The sequence below is a fragment of the Thunnus maccoyii genome, chromosome 17 (assembly GCF_910596095.1).
Source record: "Thunnus maccoyii chromosome 17, fThuMac1.1, whole genome shotgun sequence".
NCBI lineage: Eukaryota > Metazoa > Chordata > Actinopteri > Scombriformes > Scombridae > Thunnus > Thunnus maccoyii.
In genome coordinates this window covers 1455006-1479746 of record NC_056549.1, presented here as the reverse complement: position 1 = coordinate 1479746, position 24741 = coordinate 1455006, and the positions used below count along the sequence as shown (strand labels likewise).

Here is a 24741-nt window from a genome sequence, read left to right as displayed (position 1 = left end):
ATATAAATATTCCTAAGATTTGTATCTAAATTAAACAATTATTTTAGAAAGACTTGTATCACTGTTAGTTATTAGTAGGTAAAGTCAACAGCAGATGGATTTTAATCTTGCATCATCAGTGAAAAATGCAGGAAGTGTCAGAACTGGTTGGACAGCTTTAAGAAAATGACTGACAATGATGTAAGGATTGTACTGAACAGTCATATACAAGATGTACATATTATAATATAATTTTTTGGTTAGTGTTTCTGTCTATTGTCTTGAAAGCCTATATGGGCTGGGCACCCAAAAAGGTGCAGGACACTCAAATCAATCAACCAGTTGTCACAACCCGGCTCATGGCTGGACAAAGGAGGGGAGACCACACATGAGTTATAACTAAAAATAGATTTATTGTACTTAAAGATAAATGAAACTAAACACAACCAAAATAAACATAGTGGAAGCCAGAGGGGAGAGGGAAAATGACTGCCGACAGCTTATATGGAAGCTGGGCAGTCCAGGTGAGCTGAATCCTCCTGACGACCCAACTCCGCCCACCAGGCTCCTGCATGCAGAGGACTCAGTCTGTTCAGAGAGGGTCGTCACAATCAATCAATCAATCAATCAATCAATCAATCAATCAATCAATCAATCAATCAATCAATCAATCAGTAGTAGTAGCATTAGTTGTATGTACATGTATGTACATGTATTACTATATTGGTAAGTAAACAATAGTAGTTGCAGTTAACAGTCAACAGTCAAGATGTCATCATTTAAATCTTGATATTATTCATGTATTTAAATATAATTTTGACACATCTGAGCCTGTATTAATCAAGCAAGCTGCTGCTCCATCTGTCTGTGCTGAACTCTATAGATTATTAGATGATCAGTTGGTACCATCTAGTGGACAGATAGCCAAACTACATCATCGGATATGTGATTTCTCTGACTGGTTAGACTGGTTTTCACGTCACACTGATGTTGTTGTTTTGTTGCTGTTTTTGATGTGTTGTTTTAGACTTGGACTCTGACATAATGAGGATGCGACAAATGTAAAAAATGAGGGAAGTGTCAGATCAACTTGACTGAGGTTCATTTTTCTAAACTATTAATACTCCAAATGTTCAGTCATCTTACAACACTGAGACTGACTCTGTTTAACTGACGCCTATTTTGCACAGTCCATGTCTCAACTGTCCCAAAGGCTGCAGAATCCTTTCTAGATGTACCAGAGCCAGCCCAGGCTGTAAGGGACCCTTACTTAGAAGCTGCTAAGGGCCCCTCAGCCATTAGGGGCCCCAAACTAACAGAAAATGTGAACTCTCCTTGGGTTTCTTGGTTCAACTTTTGTCATAATTTAAATATTTAAAGACAAATGTAAAGATTTAAAACACAGGCCTTAAATTTCTCTTGGCACTCACTAACTAATTTTGTAGCAAATTTGGACATTATAACAATTTTGAAGATAAAAATACTGTTACACATTTGGAGGCATGGTGACTGTGACAAAAGAAATGTGGGGTCGCTTTAACACATTATATACTATAATATATAATGACATATTTTTCATGTTTCATTTACGAAAAAACTAGAATTATACATTTGGGGCTGGCTATGCTAAACAGTGACATTATAAAAATGTATTTTCAGGTGTTGTAAATTTGGGGATTGTAAGAAATACATTTTAGAAGTATAAATTCCAGCTTTGGGAAATGTAACAATGACATTTTTTGAGAGTACTATGACAAGTTTCAAAATCATAAATGTAGTCATTATGTCATTTTGTATGAGGCTGAGTAACAAACTCCGTCAGTTCAGCACTTCAATCTTAAAATTTACCTTGGTGGCAGAATACAGAATGACAGTGTCATAGACAGCAGCATGGCTCTGTGATTTGCAGCTTTTTGTGATGAATGAGCATGTACTTGTGTTTGTGTGAAGGTGTTTCTCTGCTATGGATCAGTGTGAAGACAGAAAGGAGGGAGTCCCTCCCTCTAAAAGCTCTCTGTGTGGGGAACATGACAGCCAGACCAAAGCTCAGAGGTGAGATGAGGATCTCTAACTGTCCATCACTGTTCTCCACTCACATCACTCCACCATCATTATTCACATTCAAAGCTTTGTGTGTGTTATATTGAAGCCCAGAGCTGCAGTACAGACCAGACTCTGCTGGACCTGGACCTCAACCCAGCTGTGTGTCACTGAAGAATAAAGCATCAAAGGAGCTTTCACTTAAAAGACAACCTTCTTCCAAAACACAGCAAGTCAACATTAAGCATTATTAAGAGTGTCATAAACAACAGTGTAAAACATTAATATTACTCCTTTGTCTTTCTGGTGGTCAATTAATTATCCTCAGATCAATGTTTTTTTCTTCTGTCAACCTGTTTGTGTCTATCAGAATCCAGCAGCAGAGACAGGACTGTGTCAGCTATGTGTCCATCAAGAGTGACTGGTCTATGACAGAACCTATTGTCTTTAAAGGACAACAATCTTCTGAAACACGGTACGTTAATTATGTAGGTGTATGTTTTTTTAAATTGTCTATGCTGTGTGTTATATGTTGTACATTAAATGTACATACAAGGATTAATAAAAAAGGCAGAGTAAGTTAACATAATATACCAGTATAATATTAGTATTAACAGAGCACTTTAAAGAAATCTTTTCATAAGAATCATTGTAACTCCTGTGAATCCAAGCTGACAACAGCTGCCATCCTCTATGAAGGAGTTACAAATCTTTTAGATTTAGAAACTAAAGTCGAACCCTACAGAGAGTGAGTATTTACTAATTAAAAGATCTCCAGTGGAGTATCCCTTTAATGTACACTTGTGTGGTGATGTCTTCTCCTGTTTCAACAGGATTCATCAGCAAAGACAAGACTCTTCTGTCCCCAGCTGTGTGTCCATGAAGAGTGACCAGCCTATGTTTAATCCAGATGAGTTCAAAGATGCACACCAATCTGTTCGTAAATGGTAAGAATGTAAACTGTTGATTGTGTTTCTTCTTTGATAGTGTTACATCCAACAAGGAGATCAGGATTTACAGTAGAGATAACTTTGTGCTTCTACCTGGATTCATCATGAAAGAACATAACATGCTGTTTAATAAACTATGTCCTAAAATTGAATATTTTCACAGTGTGGAGAAGAAGAGCTCAGAGGTTCTCAGTGGTAAATCTACATGTCAGCATCAAACACATCTGGACTCCATATTCATGGTAAGCAAAATTTCAAGATTCAGTACTTTATTGCCATGTCAACGTGATGATTGCAAAAGAATATGTATAAAACATTAATAAAATTCAACATAAAACAAACACTCAGTGACCAGTTTATTACGTCCATTCATTCAAATGAAGGACCTGATATAATTCTAACCTTTATGAAGGTTATAGTGTTCAGTTTTTGTTAAATGTCTTTTAGAGAGGTGTGATTTAACTTTTGCTACTGCTGAATTGCTTCCTAATATTTGGTATACAACTGATATACAGTAAACACATACCAGAGATAAAACAAAACTGAGAAGCAGGAGGTGCTACAACATATGTGCAAAATATCTGTGATTTACTGATGCTAAAACCCTCAGGAGAGCACAGTGACATTACACAGTTAGCTGATAATTCTCTGTGGGTTCATCACTACAAGAAACTTTAACATTATACATTCATATACAGTCATTTCATCCACTGTAAAATATAAAAATATTGATTACAGCATCTTTAATAAACGTATTTACCTGGACCATAGTTTATTTTCTATAACCATGATTTTCTATAATTGTAACCTTTCTGTAGCAGTGATGTGGAGATATTATAGAAGGTGAGTAATTCAAAAAATGTTGGAAATGGAAATATAAAAGCAAATATCATTGAACGTAATCGTCAGAAGTCCAATATTGACATTCTTGTCTTGTGCTTGAGTTGAACTCTGCCTACACTGTGTCTCTACTGGATGCTGCCACAAGCTCATCTCATATTACAAAGAAAAATAACTATAAATGTAAAGCTTAAATATAATTCTGGTCCTAATACAGCACAGATTGCTTTCATTAGATCAGTGGATTTTCAAACATATCTAAAGGTGTCTTCCGTCTATATATTATTCTGTTCCAGCTGCTGGAGGAGAATGTTATTAGTTTTGTGAAGAAAGAGCTGAAGAAGATCCAGAAGGTTCTGAGTCCAGATTACCCAGAATGCTTAGACAGTCAGAGTGAGAATGAGGAGGTGTTGGACAGGGAGGAGGAAGAACAAAGGAGGAGCAGCAGAGAGGCATTTCTGAAGATCACACTGCACTTCCTGAGGAAAATGAAGCAGGAGGAGCTGGCTGATTGTCTGCAGAGCAGTAAGAGGATTTTAACTGATTTAACATGATGGAGAGGAAATGTAGGCAACATGGGAGAGCTTTATATTTCAAACTCTGCTGTTAATATGATACACACATCTGCATCAGATCTATGATTTTTTCTGACTGAAAACAGTGAGAAACTGTTTGTCCTCAACTGATGAGCTGAATAGATTTCATAGTGGAGGAAAATATAAACATCTGCAGTTTAATGTTTACATTCTACCAATTTACTGTTGAATAAATTGATTGATTTCATTTGTCTGTTGTCAGGAACTTGTGCTGCAGAGTGTCAATATAAACTCAAGTCTAACCTCTCTGAGCTGCAAAAAGTCAGTTCAATGTTTACATTCTACCAATTTACTGTAGAAAACAGCCCATACTCACAAGAAACATTACAGTATAGATCTAAAATTCAGGTAAGCAAAAATGACTTATAGTTACATTTACGCCATCTAGTGGCCATATTAATGATGACCTGGAGAAGTGACGCAGCTCAGTTAACATCAATATAAGGTGACTTCCTTTTCAGAAGGAGGCAGGATGGTGGGAGGGCTAGATAGCTAGCTGGATGGCAAAATGACAAATGTAGCCTTTGCTGCTGGAGACCGCTGTTCGCTTCCTGCCTCCAACCACGAGTGTCATGTTTCCAACCATGAGTCAAAACATTTGTTTAAAAACTGCAACAGCGACTATTGTGGTGTTAACTGTTGCCATGACAATGAAGGTTGCATATATTTAAACCATGTTTCAAGTGAACATTGTAACCCAAACCACGATCTTTTCTCCAAGTGGTTTTTGTGCCTAAACCTAACCAGACCTTAACCACAGCATCATATCATAAGACATCATTATTTATTAACAGTGATTTGTAACTGTTTTGGAAAGTGGCATATAATGCTCCTATGGATCATTCTGTTTGGTCCCCAACCGTCCTATAGAGGGCACTGAAAAAACTCATATATGTTGTGAGTCATTGGAAATAGACCTGTTGTTTTGGTATGAGGACGTGTTGGTAGAATCATCTGATTTATTCATTTAATTTCATTTGTTATTTTTTCTTTCAGGAACTCCTGCTGCAGAGTGTCAATATAAACTCAAGTCTAACCTGAAGGAGAAGTTCCAGTGTGTGTTTGAGGGGATTGCTAAAGCAGGAAACCCAACCCTTCTGAATCAGATCTACACACAGCTCTACATCGCAGAGGGAGGAACTGCAGAAGTCAATGATGAACATGAGGTCAGACAGATTGAAACAGCATCCAGGAAATCAGACAGAACAGAAACAACAATGAGACAAGAAGACATATTTAAAACCTCACCTGGAAGAGATGAACCAATCAGAACAGTGATGACAAAGGGAGTGGCTGGTATTGGGAAAACAGTCTTAACACAGAAGTTCACTCTGGACTGGGCTGAAGACAAAGCCAACCAGGACATACAGTTCACATTTCCATTCACTTTCAGAGAGCTGAATGTGCTGAGAGAGAAAAAGTACAGCTTGGTGGAACTTGTTCATCACTTCTTTACTGAAACCAAAGAAGCAGGAATCTGCAGGTTTGAAGAGTTCCAAGTTGTGTTCATCTTTGACGGTCTGGATGAGTGTCGACTTCCTCTGGACTTCCACAACAATCAGATCCTGACTGATGTTACAGAGTCCACCTCAGTGGATGTGCTGTTGACAAACCTCATCAGGGGGAAACTGCTTCCCTCTGCTTACCTCTGGATAACCACACGACCTGCAGCAGCCAATCAGATCCCTCCTGAGTATGTTGACATGGTGACAGAGGTCAGAGGGCTCACTGACCTACAGAAGGAGGAGTACTTCAGGAAGAGATTCAGAGATGAGGAGCAGGCAAACACAATCATCTCCCACATCAAGACATCACGAAGCCTCCACATCATGTGCCACATGCCAGTCTTCTGCTGGATCACTGCTACAGTTCTAGAGGATGTGTTGAAAAGCAGAGAGGGAAGACAGCTGCCTAAGACCCTGACTGAGATGTACATCCACTTCCTGGTGGTTCAATTGAAACTGAAGAATTTCAAGTATGATGGAGGAGCTGAGACAGATCCACACTGGAGTCCAAAGAACAGGAAGATGATTGAGTCTCTGGGAAAACTGGCTTTTGAGCAGCTGAAGAAAGGCAACCTGATCTTCTATGAATCAGACCTGATAGAGTGTGGCGTCGATATCAGAGCAGCCTCAATATATTCAGGAGTGTTCACACAGATCTTTAAAGAGGAGAGAGGGCTGTACCAGGACAAGGTGTTCTGCTTCATTCATCTGAGTGTTCAGGAGTTTCTGGCTGCTCTTCATGTCCATCTGACATTCATCAACTCTGGAGTCAATCTGCTGGCAGTAGCAAAGACAACATCTTGCTTGTCTAAAGTCTTTAAAAAGAAACCTGAACTAACACATCTCTACCAGAGTGCTGTGGACGAGGTGTTACAGAGTCCAAATGGACACCTAGACTTGTTCCTCCGCTTCCTCCTGGGTCTTTCACTGCAGACAAATCAGACTCTCTTGCGAGGCCTCCTGAAAAGGACAAGATGCAGCTCACAGACCAATCAGAAAACAGTTGAGTACATCAAGAAGAAGATCAGTGAGAATCTGTGTGCAGAAAGACACATCAATCTGTTCCACTGTCTGAATGAACTGCATGATTGTTCTCTAGTGGAGGAGATCCAACGGTACGTGAGTTCAGGAAGTCTCTCCAAAGATAAACTGTCTCCTGCTCAATGGTCAGCTCTGGTCTTCATATTACTGTCGTCAGAAAAAGAACTGGATGTGTTTGACCTGAAGAAATACTCTGCTTCAGAGGAGGCTCTTCTGAGGCTGTTGCCAGTGGTCAAAGCTTCAAATAAAGCTCTGTAGGTGGATGAATGGCTGGGTATATTAATAATTTCTAATTTTTTCAATATTACACATGATTTAAAAAATAAAAAACCTTTGTGTTAATCATTAATTCTTCAGGCTGATTGGCTGCAACCTCTCAGAGAGAAGCTGTGCAGCTCTGTCCGCAGTTCTCAACTCCCAGTCCTCTAGTCTGAGAGAGCTTGACCTGAGTAACAACAATCTGCAGGATTCAGAAGTGAAGCTGTTGTCTGCTGGGCTGGAGAGTCCACACTGTACACTGGAAACTCTCAGGTTAGGATTCAGCTGTTGGTAAAATATTTATAAGTCTGTTATATAGCCAGTTCATTCATTTTGAAGAATGGTGTGCATCCCTCCAGAAGAGTTCCAGAGACTTGTAGAATCAATGCCAAGGCTGAGGAAAGCCATTCTTCAAAAAAATATTCCCCCATTTGGTGTTTTGATGATGGTGGTGGAGAGCACTGTCTCACACGTCAGTCCAAAATCTCCCATAGGTGTTCAATTCGGTTGAGATTTGGTGACTGTGAAGGCCATAGCATATGATTCACATCATTTTCACACTCATCAAACCATTGAGTGACCCCTCATGCCCTATGAATTGGGACATTTTCATCCTGGAAGAGACCACTCCCATCATGATAGAAATGTTTCATCATAGGATAAAGGTGATGACTCAGAACAACTTTGTATTGATTTGCTTACAATACAGTTCAAGTCTGTTTCTCCACATGTATTATGAATATGTACTGTAATCAGCATTTTCTTATCCATTGTATTGTATTGTATGTAAGGCTATTTTAACTTTAAATTTCTGGAATTTAAACCTTTAATAGCTGTCCAGTTTATGTTTAGATTTCTTGGGTAGATACTGCATATGTTAACGACTTATTCTGCAGGTAGGACCAAGTAATTTCATATGATGCTTGACCTGCATATAGAAGTTGTCTCATAAAGTTAAAATGGCCTAGAATTTAAAAAAGTGAACAAGTAAACTGATACAGCTGGCTGTGAGTTCCTTTATGAATTCCAGAGAGAGATACAGAAGAATGACATGACAAATGTGATGGAATTAATTCTCAATGTAGTCTTTTATTATACGAGTTAAACTGAAATTCCTCTTCAGGCTGACTGGCTGTAACCTCTCAGAGAGAAGCTGTGCAGCTCTGTCGTCAGTTCTCAGCTCCCAGTCCTCTATTCTGAGAGAGCTTGACCTGAGTAACAACAACTTGCAGGATTCAGGAGTGCAGCTGCTGTCTGCTGGGCTGGAGAGTCCTCACTGTACACTGGAAACTCTCAGGTTAGGATTCCGCTGTTGGCAAAATGTTTATAAGTCTGTTATATAACCAGTCCATAATTATAGGTCCCTTTTCTGACCCTATATGGACTCCTGGATAGATTAATCCCTCTTCAAGTGCTTTCAGATGGAGATCTGTTGTTGCTGCCACCTCCATTATCTTCAATGTAAACATGACAATTCTGTAGCTGCAGCAGGAAAGAAAGGGCAGCTGCTGCTCTAATGAATGCACATTGCTATGTACTGCTGCTGTCCTTTGTCCCCCTGTCCATTAAAACTCTCAACACCACCTAGGCTGTAACGTGTATATGTCATAGCTGTACTACTTCTTGTTGTTGTTCATCACGTATTTATTTATTTATTGTAATATGTCTGCACTTTCATGATGATGATGCAGAAGGGCATGTGCAATTGATGGACAAATGTATTTGATTGCTTTACTGTTGTTTTTTTACTGTGTTTATTTATACTGCAGACACTGTGAAGTCCAAGACAAATTTCCCACTGGGACAATAAAATCTATCCTATCCTATCCTATCCTATCCTATCCTATCCTATCCTATCCTATCCTATGTTGGCTCAACTTTTCCAACCTGCCACCTCAGCTCACCTTGTGACCACAGAAACCAAGGCGAGAGAAACAATACAGGAGCAGATTTTACTGATATCTGAGTTCCGTGACATACACCTTTTCACCAGCAAGAACAAAAAATCTTAATGAAGAGAAAAGTTCATTGAGTATGGATATGTACTGTATATAAGGCAAGTTTAGCGGCTGGCTGCATCTTAGTTTAAATTTCTGGAATTTCAACCCGTGATGGCTCTCCCTTTTATGTTTAGCTGTCTTGAGTAGATACTGTATCTGTTAATGGTTTACTCTGCAAGTAGCACTAACTCATGACATATGGCGCCTGATCTGCATACAGAAGTTGTTTTATTAGGTTAGAATGAACCATAATTTAAAAAGTGGACAAGTTAAGATTTCCACTGGCTGTGAGTTGCTATGAATTCCAGAGAGAGACACAGAAGAATGACATAACAAATGATGATGGAATTAATTCTCAATGTAGTCTTTTATTATAACTTAAACTAAAATTCTCCTTCAGGCTGACTGACTGTAACCTCTCAGAGAGAAGCTGTGCAGCTTTGTCCTCAGTTGTCAGCTCCCAGTCCTCTTGTCTGAGAGAGCTTGACCTGAGTAACAACAACCTAATGGATTCAGGACTGAAGCTGCTCTCTGCTGGACTGGAGAGTCCACACTGTACACTGGAAACCCTCAGGTCAGTATTCAGCTGTTTGTATAGGGTAACACTGGTTTCACTGAGCCATTTCCCATGAGTAATATTCAGTTTTATTAAAACGGTCATCTTTTCAATTAACCTGTTTTTTATGAAAGTGTTCAAAAAGAACAAGCTCACAATCACATTCACTTTTAAGACCACTAGTTTGAAATATGTACATGTCTTTTAAGGCTTAAAAACACAATTATTCTCATACACACATACAGAAGCATATAATTAGCCAGATAAAACATGGGTAGAAATCACATTAAATATTAAGAGAAATGTTTTTAATAGTGCACATTTCTTCTTCAGGCTGACTGGCTGTAACCTCTCAGAGAGAAGCTGTGCAGCTCTGTCGTCAGTTCTCAGCTCCCAGTCCTCTATTCTGAGAGAGCTTGACCTGAGTAACAACAACTTGCAGGATTCAGGAGTGCAGCTGCTGTCTGCTGGGCTGGAGAGTCCATGCTGTACACTGAAATCTCTCAGGTCAGGATTCAGATATTCGTAAAAGGTTTAAAATTCAGCTATAAAGCTAGTCTATTATTATAAGTCCCGTTTTGACAACATATGGACTCCAAGATAGATTAAACTCTCTTCAGGTGCTTTCAGACACAGAGTGGTTATCACTGCTACCTTTTTTGTTTTCAATGTTAGCACAACAACTCAGCTGCAGCAGCAGGAAAGAGAGGGCAACTGCCACTCTAATGAATGTACTACTACTACACAGCTATGTGACCCTGGAGTCAGAATTGATGTTGCTTCAACTTTTTCAACTTGCCATCATGGTACAACTTATTACCACAGCAACCACAGAAATGACAGCAAGGGAAACAATACAGGAACTGATTTTACTGGTATTTGAGTTCCTTGATATATACCTCTTCACCAGCAAAGATAAAACATATTAATGAAGAGGAAAGTTCAAGTAAAATCAGCTTCAAATTTTGATTATGTGTTCTGCACCAATAAACGAAACATAAAACACTGATGTCACCGGGCTGCGACCGCTTGCTGACTGAAAGCACTTTTAATTTAATGTGGATACATGAGAGAAGAAGGCTATTTTATTATGTCGTTTTCATTGTTTTACCACAAACACAAGAAAACCTGCAAAACTAGTTGAAACACTGATTTAAAATATCAATGTCCTCTGGATCAGCTACTTTTTATATGAACTTGTGTAATGCTCTTAGCAATTTAGCACTTCATTAAGGCAGCTAAACACATCTTTACTGATGCCAAACATGAATCATTGATAAGGTTTTGCTGAGCTTAATATTTAATATCAAGGTAACTGTGTAAAGTTGGGTATATACTGTATATTCATGTCTTTCTCCACATTTAGTGTGGATGCATACTGTAAGCAGCATTTTCTTGTGCAGTGCATATAAGGCTAGTTTAGCTGGCTGCTGCAGTTCAGGTCAAGTGATGGCTCTCCACTTTATTTTTAGCTTTCTTGGGTAGACAGTAAACTGTAGATGTTAATGGCTTATGCTGCAAATAGGACCTACTAATGGCATACAATGCCTAACCTGTACATACAGTAATGTTTTGGACCAAATATGGACCTCTTTTTCTCATGATTTTTTTCTGATTTCCACTGATATAGCTGGCTGTGAGTTCCTGTATGAACTCCAGAGAGAGAGATACAGAATAATGACACGACAAATATGACTGGAGTAATTCTAAATATGGTCTTTTAAAACTGAAATTCCTCTTCAGGCTGACTGACTGTAACTTCTCACAGAGAAGCTGTGCAGCTCTGTCCTCCGTTCTCAGCTCCCAGTCCTCTAATCTGAGAGAGCTGAATCTGAGTAACAACAACCTGCAGGATTCAGAGGTGAAGCTGCTGTCTGCTGGACTGGAGAGTCCACATTGTACACTGGAAACTCTCAGGTCAGGATCCAGATATTAAACAGTTCATCCTGCTTTAGGTCTATGTAGGGTTTTCTTGCTAACATGACTTTCTAAATCAGTGAGTTAACTTTATTTCCTGAATTCCAGTCTGTCAGGCTGTCTGATCACAGAGGAAGGCTGTACTTCTCTGGCCTCAGCTCTGAGCTCCAACCCCTCCCATCTGAGAGAGCTTGACCTGAGCTACAATCATCCAGGAGACTCAGGAGAGAAGCAGCTGTCTGCTGGACTGGAGGATCCACACTGGAGACTGGACACTCTCAGGTATGGACAGACAGGTGGACACTCAGGTTAAGACAGACAACAAGAGCTCACACCATGTAGATGAGTCTAATTATTCCATGTCTCTGTGCTCAGGTCTGTCCTCATGAAGTACGTTTTATTTGTCTTAACTCTGAGGTGTGAGTAGGTCTGAGTTAGGAAACATGTAGATCTTCAGAAATCTTTCATTGAATGGACACACTCTGTCATTAGAAATGGGAGAGTGAACGGACACTGCAGATTGCATTAGAAAGAACTTCACCACAACACTGCAGTTTAGTCAAAGTATCAATGTGGACTAATACCATTGAACACTCAGGCTGAATATCTTTCGCATATTTAACTCTCATGATGAACATAGTTCATTCTTGATCGTGAAGATAATAATTTCCATGTAATCATGTTATGTGGTGAAACCTCTGAAAAAAGCTAGTATGTGGACCTTGAGTTATGATTATTTTGCCCAACTTTCATGTTCTTCGGGTGTCTCTTAACTCACTGGAGGAGAGTCCATGTATTTTTTTTAACTATTGACATATTTACTGTTTATTATAAAGAAGTTCACTTGTATCAAGAACTGTATAGAACTTTATAACTTGTCATTGTTGCCTCTTACAGTGCCTTCCAACAATAAACAATTTCAAGCTTTTTTCCTGAAAAACATTATGTAGATATTCATATTTCAAACTTTTTGTTTATATCCTGATTTATTATAGATTCAAAGCAGACGAATAAGAAAATGCATATAATTGCATTAACATGTTTTGCTGCTTATAGATGAATTTATTCTCTGATAACTCATTAATTTTCAACTTGAAATACAAATGTTTTTATTTGGAATTCTCAAGTTAAGATGAGTCAGTTTCATTTATACAGCTCCAAATGACAAATTTCCTGTATGACACGCTCTAACCTCTTTGTAAATTACATATTACGAATTGAATTAAGTGCTTTAAATGATCTGTTAAGAAGTAACTGTAGTTGTGAAGTGACGTTTGAATGTGTCTGACTGTTCATTTTAAAGGACAACATGCAGAGGTCAATATTTATTATTCTGATTTATCATGTGAGTTGACATCAATATAAAAACTGATCACTATCAGAGGTAATTGTACACTCATGATTTGTACATCACATCTTCATGTCTTTTCCTCTCAGACTTCAGTGAAAGAATGATAAGATGAATGAAAGATGAGTTGCAACCTGTCCCTCTGTCACTCTGACAAACTGCTGTTGCACTGCTGCATGTTGAACAGCAGTTAGGACTCATGTTGGATAGAAAATCATTCTGACTGTGTTTCTTCCTCCAGGTTGGACCATGGTAGAGAGCACAGGTCAAGACTTTATCTGAAGAAGTGTAAGTGTGGATTTAATTTGATACATGACAACCAAACAGCACACAGTCAGTTTCTCTTTAAATACAAAGTTGGTCTTTGTGGTATTTATTCATTAAAACATTACTGACAAAATGTGTCATTAAACAGATCAGAACTTAAACAGAGAACAAATCCATCAGATGTGTCAGATGATAAACTGCTGCTTTCTTCTTCTCTTCATCAGATTTCTGTGAAGTCACACTGGACACAAACACAGTAAACCGAGAGCTCAAACTGTCTGACAACAACAGGAAGGTGACATGGGTGATAAAGTATCAGCCATATCCTGATCATCCAGAGAGATTTGACCTCTGTCCTCAGCTGCTGTGTAGAAATGGTCTGACTGGTCGCTGTTACTGGGAGGTCAAGTGGAGAAAAAGAGTTGATATATCAGTGACTTACAAAGGAATAACCAGGAAAGGAGACAGTGATAACTGTGTGTTTGGATGGAATGATCAGTCCTGGACTCTGATCTGCTCTGATGATCACGGTTACTCTGTTCGTCACAATAAGAGAGTAACACCCATACCCTCCTCCTCCTCCTCTCCCTCCTGCTTCTCCTCCTCCTCCTCTGTCTCTAACAGAGTAGCAGTGTATGTGGACTGTCCTGCTGGCACTCTGTCCTTCTACAGAGTCTCCGATGACACACTGATGCACCTCCACACCTTCAACACCACATTCACTCAGCCTCTGTATCCTGGGTTTAGGGTCTGGCCTGGTTCCTCAGTGTCTCTGTGTCCTCTGTCTGAGGAAGACTCTCCTCCTGTGTAGACAAGCAGTCACACTACTGACTGATGACAGCTGCTGAAATCACTGTTCACTCTGTTCCCCTGTAAACAACAGAAACTGGAAGAGAAAACAGTTTCCTGATTGATAAATGATTGATTGATTGATTGATTATATGTTTTTTAATTTCATTATGGGATTAATAAAGTATCTATCTATCTAAAGAATCTATCTCTCTATCTATCTATCTATCTATCTATATGGACAAAGAAATGAAGTGTATAAAATATATGAAGGTGACAAGAGCAAAACTTAAATGTGACATGCATAAATAATTAAATTATGTAACAGTGGAGACTGAATGCAATACACAATTTAAAGTCTAGTTTGATGAATTATATAAAAGTGACAAGTGCAAGAATTAAATGAGAAATGTGAAATACAGGCCAGTTTGATAACCCTGTCTTCATCCCATTTATATGTTCATGGTACAAGATGGCACACACACACACACACACACACACGCATGCACAACTTTGGAGTGCTTTATTGGATGACATGGCTCAATATTACTTGAGAAAGACTCTATGTTTTAAGAAAGATGATTTCATATTAAATATCCTCAGCCATGCTTTACTCAGGTGTTTTTGTTGACTGTGCTAAACACTTTGCAAGTGCTGCATGTTTTTGACTTGACCACAACAGCGGGGCAAACCCTATAACAGTATCCGTCCATCTCTCACTCACTGGCCCCTTTTACACAGCCTGTTCAAGGCGGGAGTGTTATGCCACTCCTCGGCCTCACCACTCCGTATAAAATGTACGAACACGTAATGGGAGGGCATTGTTGTTCCGCCATTAAGCTGGCACTAGATGTAGTCACATTGCATGCATGGTGGGACAACACACACTAAACACCGATACTGTTGTGTTACACGTCATGCCTCTGATTCCAGAATACCAGCATGCTGTCTAAAATCACACATGGGGGCAGTATTATGCTGCTGGTTCAGAATAATGAATACAACATATAAAAACTCAACCCTTCTTACAACAGCACCATATAGCCTACACCCAAAATCTGGTGCAATGTATTTTAAGCATTTTTAATGCTTTTCTTATATGTACAGCACTTTGAGTTACAACTACTGTATGACAAGTGCTATGCAAATAAATGAATTTAAACTTACATAAAAACAAATATCTTAAAAATATTGTGATGTCTGATGGTAACCAGGCAATGTACAAATTAAACGCCCTCTAGCGTTTCATACTTGGTCCAGCTGTATATGATGTTTGACCTCATTTTTTTAGGTTAAATAGAAGATTTTGTTTTGAACTCTTCGAGAACTGAGTGAAGGACTGAAAGATCTTTGGGGTTTTTAATTGGGCAGTGACTGTGTGTCTCCTTGTGTTTCTGGTTATTTGCTTGCTCAGTGTTATTATCATTACTTTTTTTATTGTTTCATAATATATATATATATATATATATATATATATATATATTGTATGTGTGTATGTATGTTGTCTTGTTTTTCTTTATGTCCTGTTTATAGCTTGTGTGTTCATACATGCCTGTACATAAAAACTGTATGTTTGCTTTCTTGGCCAATAAAATTGATAAAGGCTATAAACAGTGTGGTAAATGAATTACAACTTTTACTGTGACTGTGAGTGGAAATGGGGTCATCGCGATATGAATAATCTTTACTTGGATCCCCATTAGTTGCTGCCTTGGCAACAGCTACTCTTCCTGGGGTCAATTTTAGAATAAAATACATATAATCAATGTTTGCACTTACAGTACATACAGTAAATAATAGTTATAGTGCCATAAGAACAACAAAATTACATAGTCCTATGTAAAAAATAGAACAACATTAATAATATCAATCTGTCTAAACACATATATTGCAAAGAAATTAAAAGAATAATACTATGAACTATTTTGCTTATTTATTTTGCTGGCTTGTCTTTAAAAACACTGTCCGCCTTTTCTTAAAACCTTTACATAATGAAACAGTGTTTGTTGTTTATTAACAGCAGTGTGGGCTTCATATAAGAGTGCATGGAGTCAGTAACCTCCACTCTGTTTAAATAAACAACCTGCTGCCTGTGACTGAGCAGCCGATGAACTTTGTCCTGCAGGACAGAAGCTGACAAAACAGTTTTCAGGCTTCAGCAGGACGAGCAGCTGCTGCAACATTTATGTTCAAATTTCGGTAAAAAAATCAACTGAAAGACAACATGGCGGAGAGGAGAACTGCCGTGAAGATGGCAGCAGAGCCGAACTTCTTGCAGTTTAATGATTTGGCCTGTGAGGCGGTCGGTGGGAAGGTGAGTCATTGAGAGGTTTTCAGGCTGACAATTAGCGGTGATAAGTTATAATCTGAAAATTCAACTATATGCTCAACTAAGTCAATGCCAACCTGCATTAACAGACAACATCTGACATATTATCAGTTTATGAAGTAGTTGTGGCTAACATGTTAGCAATCAGCTGCCTACTTCCACAACCAGCAGACACAGAGCAACATGATCATCCCAGCAGAGTTGTGTTTGTGTCCACCTGATGCATGTAAGTCCACTATTCACACTGCTTTTAGCTCTGGTTTGGGCTCCACAAACTCCTCAGCTCCAAAGTTGTGTAAAATGATCTTTAGCTGCACCACACAACCTTATAACAACAAGTGGCAGGGACACAGTATCCACAAACAACATGATTTAAAATACAAAAATATAGTCAAAATAAAACAAAACATGAGAAAAGTTTGATTTTTATGAAATTCAAAGACGGTTATGCATTCAGCATCCTAATTGCTTTTGGCAAGAAAGAATTGCTATGCACATTTTTGGTGGCTCGTACTCACTAATAACGCCTCCTTGAGGATCAAAGCTAAAAGTGTGAAGGGTGGAAAAGAACAGATGCTGCTGCTGCTGCTGGAAACACTGAGATTGAACCAGACAGGAAATGTGCTACAAAACTAAAACTAGGAGTTAAAAGAGGCTGAAAAGCTCAGCAGAGCTGCAGAGATGAGTCATTCGGTTCATCACTACAAGCAAGCCTTTCACATTACAAATAATCATTTGATCCATTGTTAATATTAAAGGAATTATTCAACAATAGTTCATCATTTTGGAAAATGTTCGCTTTCTTGCACAGAGTTAGCCTGGCTATGTTTAGAGGTAACAAAATACACCAAGCAGCACCTCTAAAGCTCACTGATTAACATGTTATATCTCGCTTGTTTGATCAAGATATGGCAACCTCACAGTAAGACTCCAGGAAACAATCCTGCACACAACCACCCTAAAACCACAACATGTTGTTTTTACACTTAATCAAAAACCCAAAGTGTAATAACAAGTTGTGGTTTTAGGGTTAGGGTGTGTGAGGTTGTCTTATCTTGCTGGCTGTAATTTCATACTTAGCGTACAGACATGAAAAAGGAATCAATCTGAACATCTGACTCTCAGCTAGAAAGAGAATGAGTGTTTCCCAAAATGTCAAACTATTACTCAAAAATACCCATTAGTGCAGCTTTGACTTTAAATGGAGATGCTGTCTTGTCCATGTTTTCAGTTCATAATAAACAAACCCTTGTTGGTTTGTCTTGTATTTGTGTTCTCCTGCTGTTTTTTCAGGTCATTTTTGCATCAGATGAATGGTTCGCTCCTGCTGCCAACCTGCTGAAGGTACAACTCTGATCCATCACATCAGCTTCAGGTCAACCCACAGTCATGTTTGACTTCAGCAGCACACATTATTATAACCACTGTTACCATTCCTGTTACTGTCAGGGGAAAATAAGGCTGTGTTCTGGTCATTTACATAGTTATTTCACTTCAAAGGATAAGTCTGATTTTACTCAATATTTATGTTATCGTCAATACAAAACCACCAACATGTTAGTTGTTGTCGTCTCTCCACACTGTCCTCTTTCCCCACTCTGAAGACGTACATCTTTAAAAACAGCTCACAAACATATAGTTTCGTGAAGTAGACCAGCAAGCAGGTTTACTGGGTTCCAATCACCCGACAAAACCCAAAACCAAAGACTCATCACCTGTGCTGACTGGGACACTGGGAGCATTTGTTGTTTTGGGACATTTTATATAAATTAGCTCTATCCCTTCTAATTTCAATAACTGCTGTATATAAAGTATAGTTGGGAGTGGATTTTAAAGTATAAGTCTGGTTTTATTCTATATATATATATATATGTATATATATCTTTTTTTTTCTATAAAACAAAAACTCATGTGTAGACAACCCAAACCAACAATGTGTTGATGAGTCCATCTATCAACACTTTCCTCCTTCCCTACTCTGTCTGTTTATCAGCTCCAAGCCCATTGATGTAAATTTTTAAAATCACCTCAAACATATATAGTTTCATGTTACTCAGTAATTAAATACTCAGTAATTTCCTAGAACAGCTGGTAGTTTTGAATCAAACAAACAGGAGGAAATATATATATTTCAGTATTTCTGAAATGTCTTCAACATGTAATGACTGTATGTTTTTGTGCAGAGAGAGCCACCGCAGTTTATCGCTTCTGCCTTCACTGAGTTTGGAAAGTGGATGGACGGATGGGAGACCAGAAGAAAGAGAATACCTGGTTAGTTTCAGGAACCCCATTAAACCAGAATACTGAGCAGCAGAGACACCTTTTCTCAACCCAGACAGCTGTGACTCAACAACAACTGGCTTTTTGACTGATATATTCTTAATCTCACTTTAATAATTCCAGACTTCCTTAAAAATAGTTAAATAATGGAAGAGGAGAATACATTTATTTCACGCTGTTTTTTACGATTGCTATCTTTTCATTTAACGGTTTACTTTCTTAGTGACCGATACAGGATTTTAAAGATATATATTATGATATTTGAGTTTTCAAAATCAGTACAATATATCTTTTTTTTTTTTTTTACATGAACACATTCATACTTTTGATAAGGATACTTTAAATTTGTTTAGTAAAGAATTGTGATGTTGTAAATGAGACATTTTACAGTATAAAAATGTCTGCCCTCTCTACTGTTTCAAACATATCTTTGACATTTCCTGTAACTTCAGACAACATATACACAGATACCTCTGTGATAAGCTAATCAGCCAATTTATCAATCAAGCCTTACTTTCCAATTTAAGGGTTCATTAAGAAGATCAGGCCCTTTAATAATAAAAGCTGTATCAATCTGTAATCCAAATGTAAACAAAGGGGTCACCCCAACACCAAAACTCAGTCACTAATCTCAGAACATTAATTCTGTTTTACTGTCTAACATTTTCTTTAAGGTCATGACTGGTGCATCATCCAGTTGGGAGTACCTGGGCTGATCTATGGCTTTGATGTCAATACGTCCTTCTTCACCGGAAACCACTCGCCTTATGTCTCCATCCAGGCTGGTTGTCTGGGTACAAACAGCTCTGTCTCATATTTATTATCTCCTACTCTCGCCTTTATCCAGGACTATCATACTTAGGCTCAGTTCATTCTACATGAGCTCACATCTCTGAAGCCTGACATTTATTTGTGAATGTATTTAAGTCTATTCTGTTGATTTTTACTGAAAATGAACTAAATTAATATTTGAACATGTATTTAATGTGTTATTGACTTTGCCTGGCACTTCAGAATATCTTCAGAATATAAGCAATACACAGTGTATGACACAAAAAACAGAATTTATTTCTTGTGTAAATCACAAAAAATGTCGGCAAAACAATTCTAGACAATACTGGAAACAGCTTAAATTTGGCATACGCAATATCAAAACAAAAAATATTTCAACTAAAGAACTGTGAACATTGTGAAGCTCAATGTGGAATGAAACTGATTTACTCGTCATATTTGATGATGTAACTGTCGTCCAACAGACCATCCACCCACCTTCACACTGGAAGGAGACCGAACTGGCATGGCCGCCTCCGACAGTCAGCTGGCTGCTGTCGCCAAGGTAACACTGACATTCATGTGGTCACCAAGGCCACAGTAGGAGGTCAGCAAGGCGCTATCGTACTGCTGACAACCAGCTGGTCACCATGGTAACATGACAATCAATTGGTTAACATGGGGACACTGGCAGTAGGTTGGTCAACAAGGTACCACTGACAATCAGATGGACACCATGGTAACGTAACAGTGAGTTTGTCACCATGGTAACACTGACAGTCTGCTGGTCAGCAATAGTGATACTGTTACAGATGGTCATCTTGTGTAATGCGTGACCTGTTTGATTGACAGCTGGTGTGTGACGGGTGGTTTGATTGACAGCTGGTGAGTGACGTGTTTTGATTGGCAGCTGGGTTCAGAGGCGTGGCCGGAGCTGGTGTGTATGTCGGAGCTGCAGCCTGGATATTCAGATTCCTGCCATAACTACTTCCAGGTCAACTTCAACCGCAGAGTCACACACCTGCGCCTCAACATGTACCCAGGTAAACACACACACACACACACACAGTCAGATAAATATGCTCATATAGTACATACAGTACATGTGTGTGTCTACAGATGGGGGAATAGCCAGACTGCGAGTGTTCGGCATCGGGCAGAGAGACTGGTCGTCTGTTTCCATCAACCAGGACATCGACCTGGTAGCTCTGACCAATGGGGGAGTCTGTCTCGGCTACAGCGATGCCCACTTTGGACATCCACGCAACATGATTGGTAGAAAATGCTCACATGATTAGTACAAACAATCACTGTATTAATAAATTGTACTTTGTCATTTATTATCTTGGTAGATGATATTGTCTTCTGCTCTGTTGTGTTCACAGGTCTCGGTCAGGCTGCCAACATGGGTGACGGGTGGGAAACAGCGCGCAGACTGGACAGACCAAAAAAACTGAAGGTTTACAGACACCTGAACCTAACTTAACCTAATTCTAACTGTAACAATAAGACAAAGTCTAAATCCTCAAACAGACCTTTCAATAAGTGAGGACAACAAACAAACAAAACCAACAAACAAAATAAAAACAAACAACAAATGTTCACCCTTTCCCCAAATGTCCTCTTCGTACGCTTTCCAAAAATGTTCCCACTTTCTAAATGTTTTCCTCTTTCTAAAACCCTGCTCAGTCTTCAATAACTCTTCTCAGCTCCAAAACATGTCTTCACCTTCCGAAATGTCCTGAGATGCCCTCACTTTCCCAAAAGACGTTCCAACTCTCCAAAATGTCTTAATAAACTATCCAAAATGTAACACTTTCAAAAAATGGCTTAATTTTTCTAAAACATCCCCACTATCCAAAATTTCCTGACTTCTCAAAAATGTCAACGCTTTCCAAATATATTCTCACTTTTCTGAAATGTCCCCACTGTCCACGTGAACAAAAATAAAAGTGCAGTCTGAATGTGTGTCCTCTTTCGTTTCTTCTCCCTGCAGGTGGACCAGCGGGGGATCCTGCAGGTGCCCGGATGGGAGTGGGCGGTGTTTCGTCTTGGTCACCGCGGAGTCATCAGCAGCATCGAGGTCGACACCAACCACTTCAAAGGTGAACAGACGTCTCAGCTGCTCTTGAGAAAATATCTCATATTTCCATTTAAGAGCAGAACAAAACTGTAACAGTGTTTTTCCACCAAGGTAACTTCCCGGACTCCTGCAGGATCGAGGCGTGCACTTTGACCGCTGAGGAGGAAGCTCAGTGCATCAGGACCAAGTGGAATTCTAGGAAATGGAAGGTCCTCCTTCCACCACAGAAAGTAAGTTCATTTTCATTTGCTTCCTTGTAATTTTTTTTTACTTTTCTGTACTCGTCTTTCATGAGTGAAATTTGTGGATTGGGTCTGTTTGATGTATGATGATTTTGTTCATCATATTTGGAAATCAGTGACTCATGTTTTGTTTAAAATCAAAAGAAAAATGTTCATACGTATAAAATGAATAATATTGAGTCTTTGCGATGTCTGGATTTACAAATATTTAATATAAAGTTCAATTAATATCTTCTCAGTCTTTATGTTTTAAATAAAACACAATAAATAGTGTAATTAATTCAATATTCAGATGTTTCTCTTCTTGACAGATGGGGATAAATCATAAAGTGTCACTTTGCATAAATATAGAGCTGCGTGTGATGAATAAATCAGAGGAAGTGTTGGCAGATGGCGAGCTGTGAGTCGGCATGTAACTGAGTTGTATCTTACCCAAGTTTGTAAAAAGCTCTGTCGTCTGCCAAGATGGCCGCCAGCCAATAGAAACTCCCAAAGCCAAAAGCATCTTCTGTTTCTTCCCAGAGAGCAGCAACAAAACCCTCAGGACTCACAGCGAAAATGAAATAAATCTTATGGAGTTTCTTTTCAATATAAGATGTAAGACTAAGAAACAATTATCCCTGAAATATGACTGTAGTTTCCTTCATCATCAAGTAGGTTTTTATTAAAATGAATATAATAATTGTAATATATTTTCCATTGGTTACTACACTACTAAAAACAACCACCTAATAAATATGTGTGGAGGTGTTATTGAGAAAAAAAGAAGTAATTCATGCTCTTGATTTAACATCATTTCATATATTTTTCCTTCTTTGTGGGCATTCAGTCAGCTGGAAGTTTGAAAACGATGAAGAAGACATTTTGTCTGTGACGTTGGTTAATACTTTATTTTTCTTGATGATGAAGGAATGAAAAGCAGGTAAAACTGTTTTATGTTTAAAGGATAATTCTGGTGATTATTCACAGCCCGTCAACAAATCTCATGTTTGGGTCCAAACCAACAATGATTGTTGTCCAAAAACTATTAAAAACATGTCAATGAGTCACACGGCTGCACTGAGTCACATGTTCCTTCATCATGAAGAGTTTGGTCACATTAGTTTGTTTAGAAACGGCTCCAAAGACTAATAACCGTGATCACGTTTTCAGTCTCCAGAGAGTAGTTCTGTGTAAGGCAGACACTACTGAGCATGTGCAGGAACACAATTTTGTTTACATCTTCGCTAGTTTGCTGTGCTACATACTCCTCTTGACTTTGTGCTACGTAATTAATTTATCTGTTATTAGAATATTTCCTTTTTAAATCGGATGCTGAGGGTTTGTGTTTCTGCTGCAGCTTCGTCCTCATCACAGGCATCTCTACAGTGTGGAGGAGCTGACACTGAGTCAACCCATCAGTCACATCCGCCTCGTCATCGCTCCGGACGGAGGAGTCAGTCGGCTCCGGCTCTGGGGTCGACCCACGCCCGTCTCCAAGGCAACGGCCAATCAGCAGAGACCAGTGTCCAAACTCTGATACACACCTGAGAGCTCGGCCTACATCACAGAACTACAAACTCACAGAGGATTTAATGTTTCTTCTGGTTTAAATGATGTTTCTGACCAGTGTAGGAACATATGAGTCTGAAAACAGGATTTGATGGTAATTTATTCTGTAATGTGACAATAAAATCATGAAGTAAGGCTGAAGCTAATATTTTTTTATCATCTAAACTGTTGGTTATTCCCCCAGTTCATTGTTTAATCTAGAAAATGAAAGAATGGCAAAAAATTTCCATCCCAAAGTCCAGAGTAACGTCTTCAAATGTCTTGTTTTGTGCGACCAAAACCTCCAAAATATTCAGTTTACTATGATGCAAAACAAAGAAAAACAGCAAATTGTGACATATAAGAATAAATGAGAATAAATGAATTTATGGAGATAAACACAAAATCACTGAAAAAAATAGCATCATACTGTATATAAATAAAATCACAACAATGGTCAATTAACTGAGAAAAGAAATGATCTGAGGCTGTTACATCTTATATACACATTGATAAAGGGGCTGCCATATCTCGTGATAAAATTGCCATCCATTTTGAGCGGTATATAAAGCCAACAGTTCAGAGAAATGTTTTTCACCTGTAGGTGGCGCTATGCTACACTTATAACTCTAAATGACCATGTTAACAAAGAACTATCAGCACAGAATTTTTGGGCTGGTATACTGTAAAACTTAATGACTTTTTAAAAATGTTTTACTGTCGGGATTACACATATTTTCTTCAGGAAATGCAGATATTCTAGTTTTTGATAGTTTAACTGCAGGATGTGACTCTGAGTTAATCACTTCCTGTGGCACTGATCGTCTTTTACCCAGAAGCCTCTGTGTTTCTTCTCCTCACTCATTTATTTAGATTCAAGGTTATGGGCTCCATCAGTCAGCTGAACATTTCTTCTCAATTAATGACCTGAAATAACCGATCCAGAGGAGCGATCAATGACGTCTCCACCTTTGGAAATTAGTGATAAAAAAATCAGATCGCCATCGATCTGCTGCTCATTGATTTCCTTTAGTCTCCTCTGCCGTCATTAGTTCTCATCCGTCTGTCTGTGTTTTCCTCCTCACTCTTCACTCTCTTCCTCACACTCAAGGTCAACTTTAATCAACCTCAGGCAGCTTTGTCACCCGCCTCCCCCGCTGGCCGGTGACTGTATTTCATCTCTATCGCCAGACAGAAACATAGACTCTGAGAAACTCTTCACATGCAACGTTGTCTTTTAGAAAAATTATAGCATTGACCCAATTATAAGACAACTTGTTATTATAAGAAGACTTATTGTAAGAAGACTTTTTAAAGATACAACACACGTTCACACTTGTCCTGTTGGGAAAGTTTCCCTGAGATATTATTAATTCAAAGAGAAGAGAGTCCTCCTGCTTGACGTGCAAATCCATTTGTC

General features: G+C 38.7%; 2 protein-coding genes across 2 annotated transcripts; both read left to right on the top strand.

Annotated features, from left to right (window-relative positions):
• Positions 1 to 483: 483 nt before the first annotated feature.
• On the top strand, positions 484 to 11956 carry LOC121882756 (NACHT, LRR and PYD domains-containing protein 3-like; the record flags this gene model as incomplete). The annotated part of the gene is made up of 12 exons (XM_042391199.1): positions 484 to 503; positions 2390 to 2494; positions 2853 to 2966; positions 3133 to 3211; positions 4106 to 4334; positions 5402 to 7205; positions 7309 to 7482; positions 8333 to 8506; positions 9610 to 9783; positions 10099 to 10272; positions 11509 to 11682; positions 11791 to 11956. Coding segments are annotated over exons 1-12 (3387 nt in total), but the record flags the coding sequence as incomplete, so codon positions are not given.
• Positions 11957 to 16310: 4354 nt separating this feature from the next.
• allc (allantoicase) lies at positions 16311 to 23452 on the top strand. Its single transcript, XM_042389750.1, has 11 exons — positions 16311 to 16400; positions 17709 to 17759; positions 18599 to 18686; positions 19370 to 19492; positions 19943 to 20031; positions 20377 to 20509; positions 20586 to 20741; positions 20852 to 20925; positions 21463 to 21571; positions 21661 to 21779; positions 23131 to 23452. The coding sequence occupies exons 1-11, from the start codon at positions 16311 to 16313 to the stop codon at positions 23308 to 23310; spliced, it is 1212 nt and encodes a 403-aa protein (XP_042245684.1). The 3' UTR covers positions 23311 to 23452.
• The last annotated feature ends 1289 nt before the right edge of the window (positions 23453 to 24741 follow it).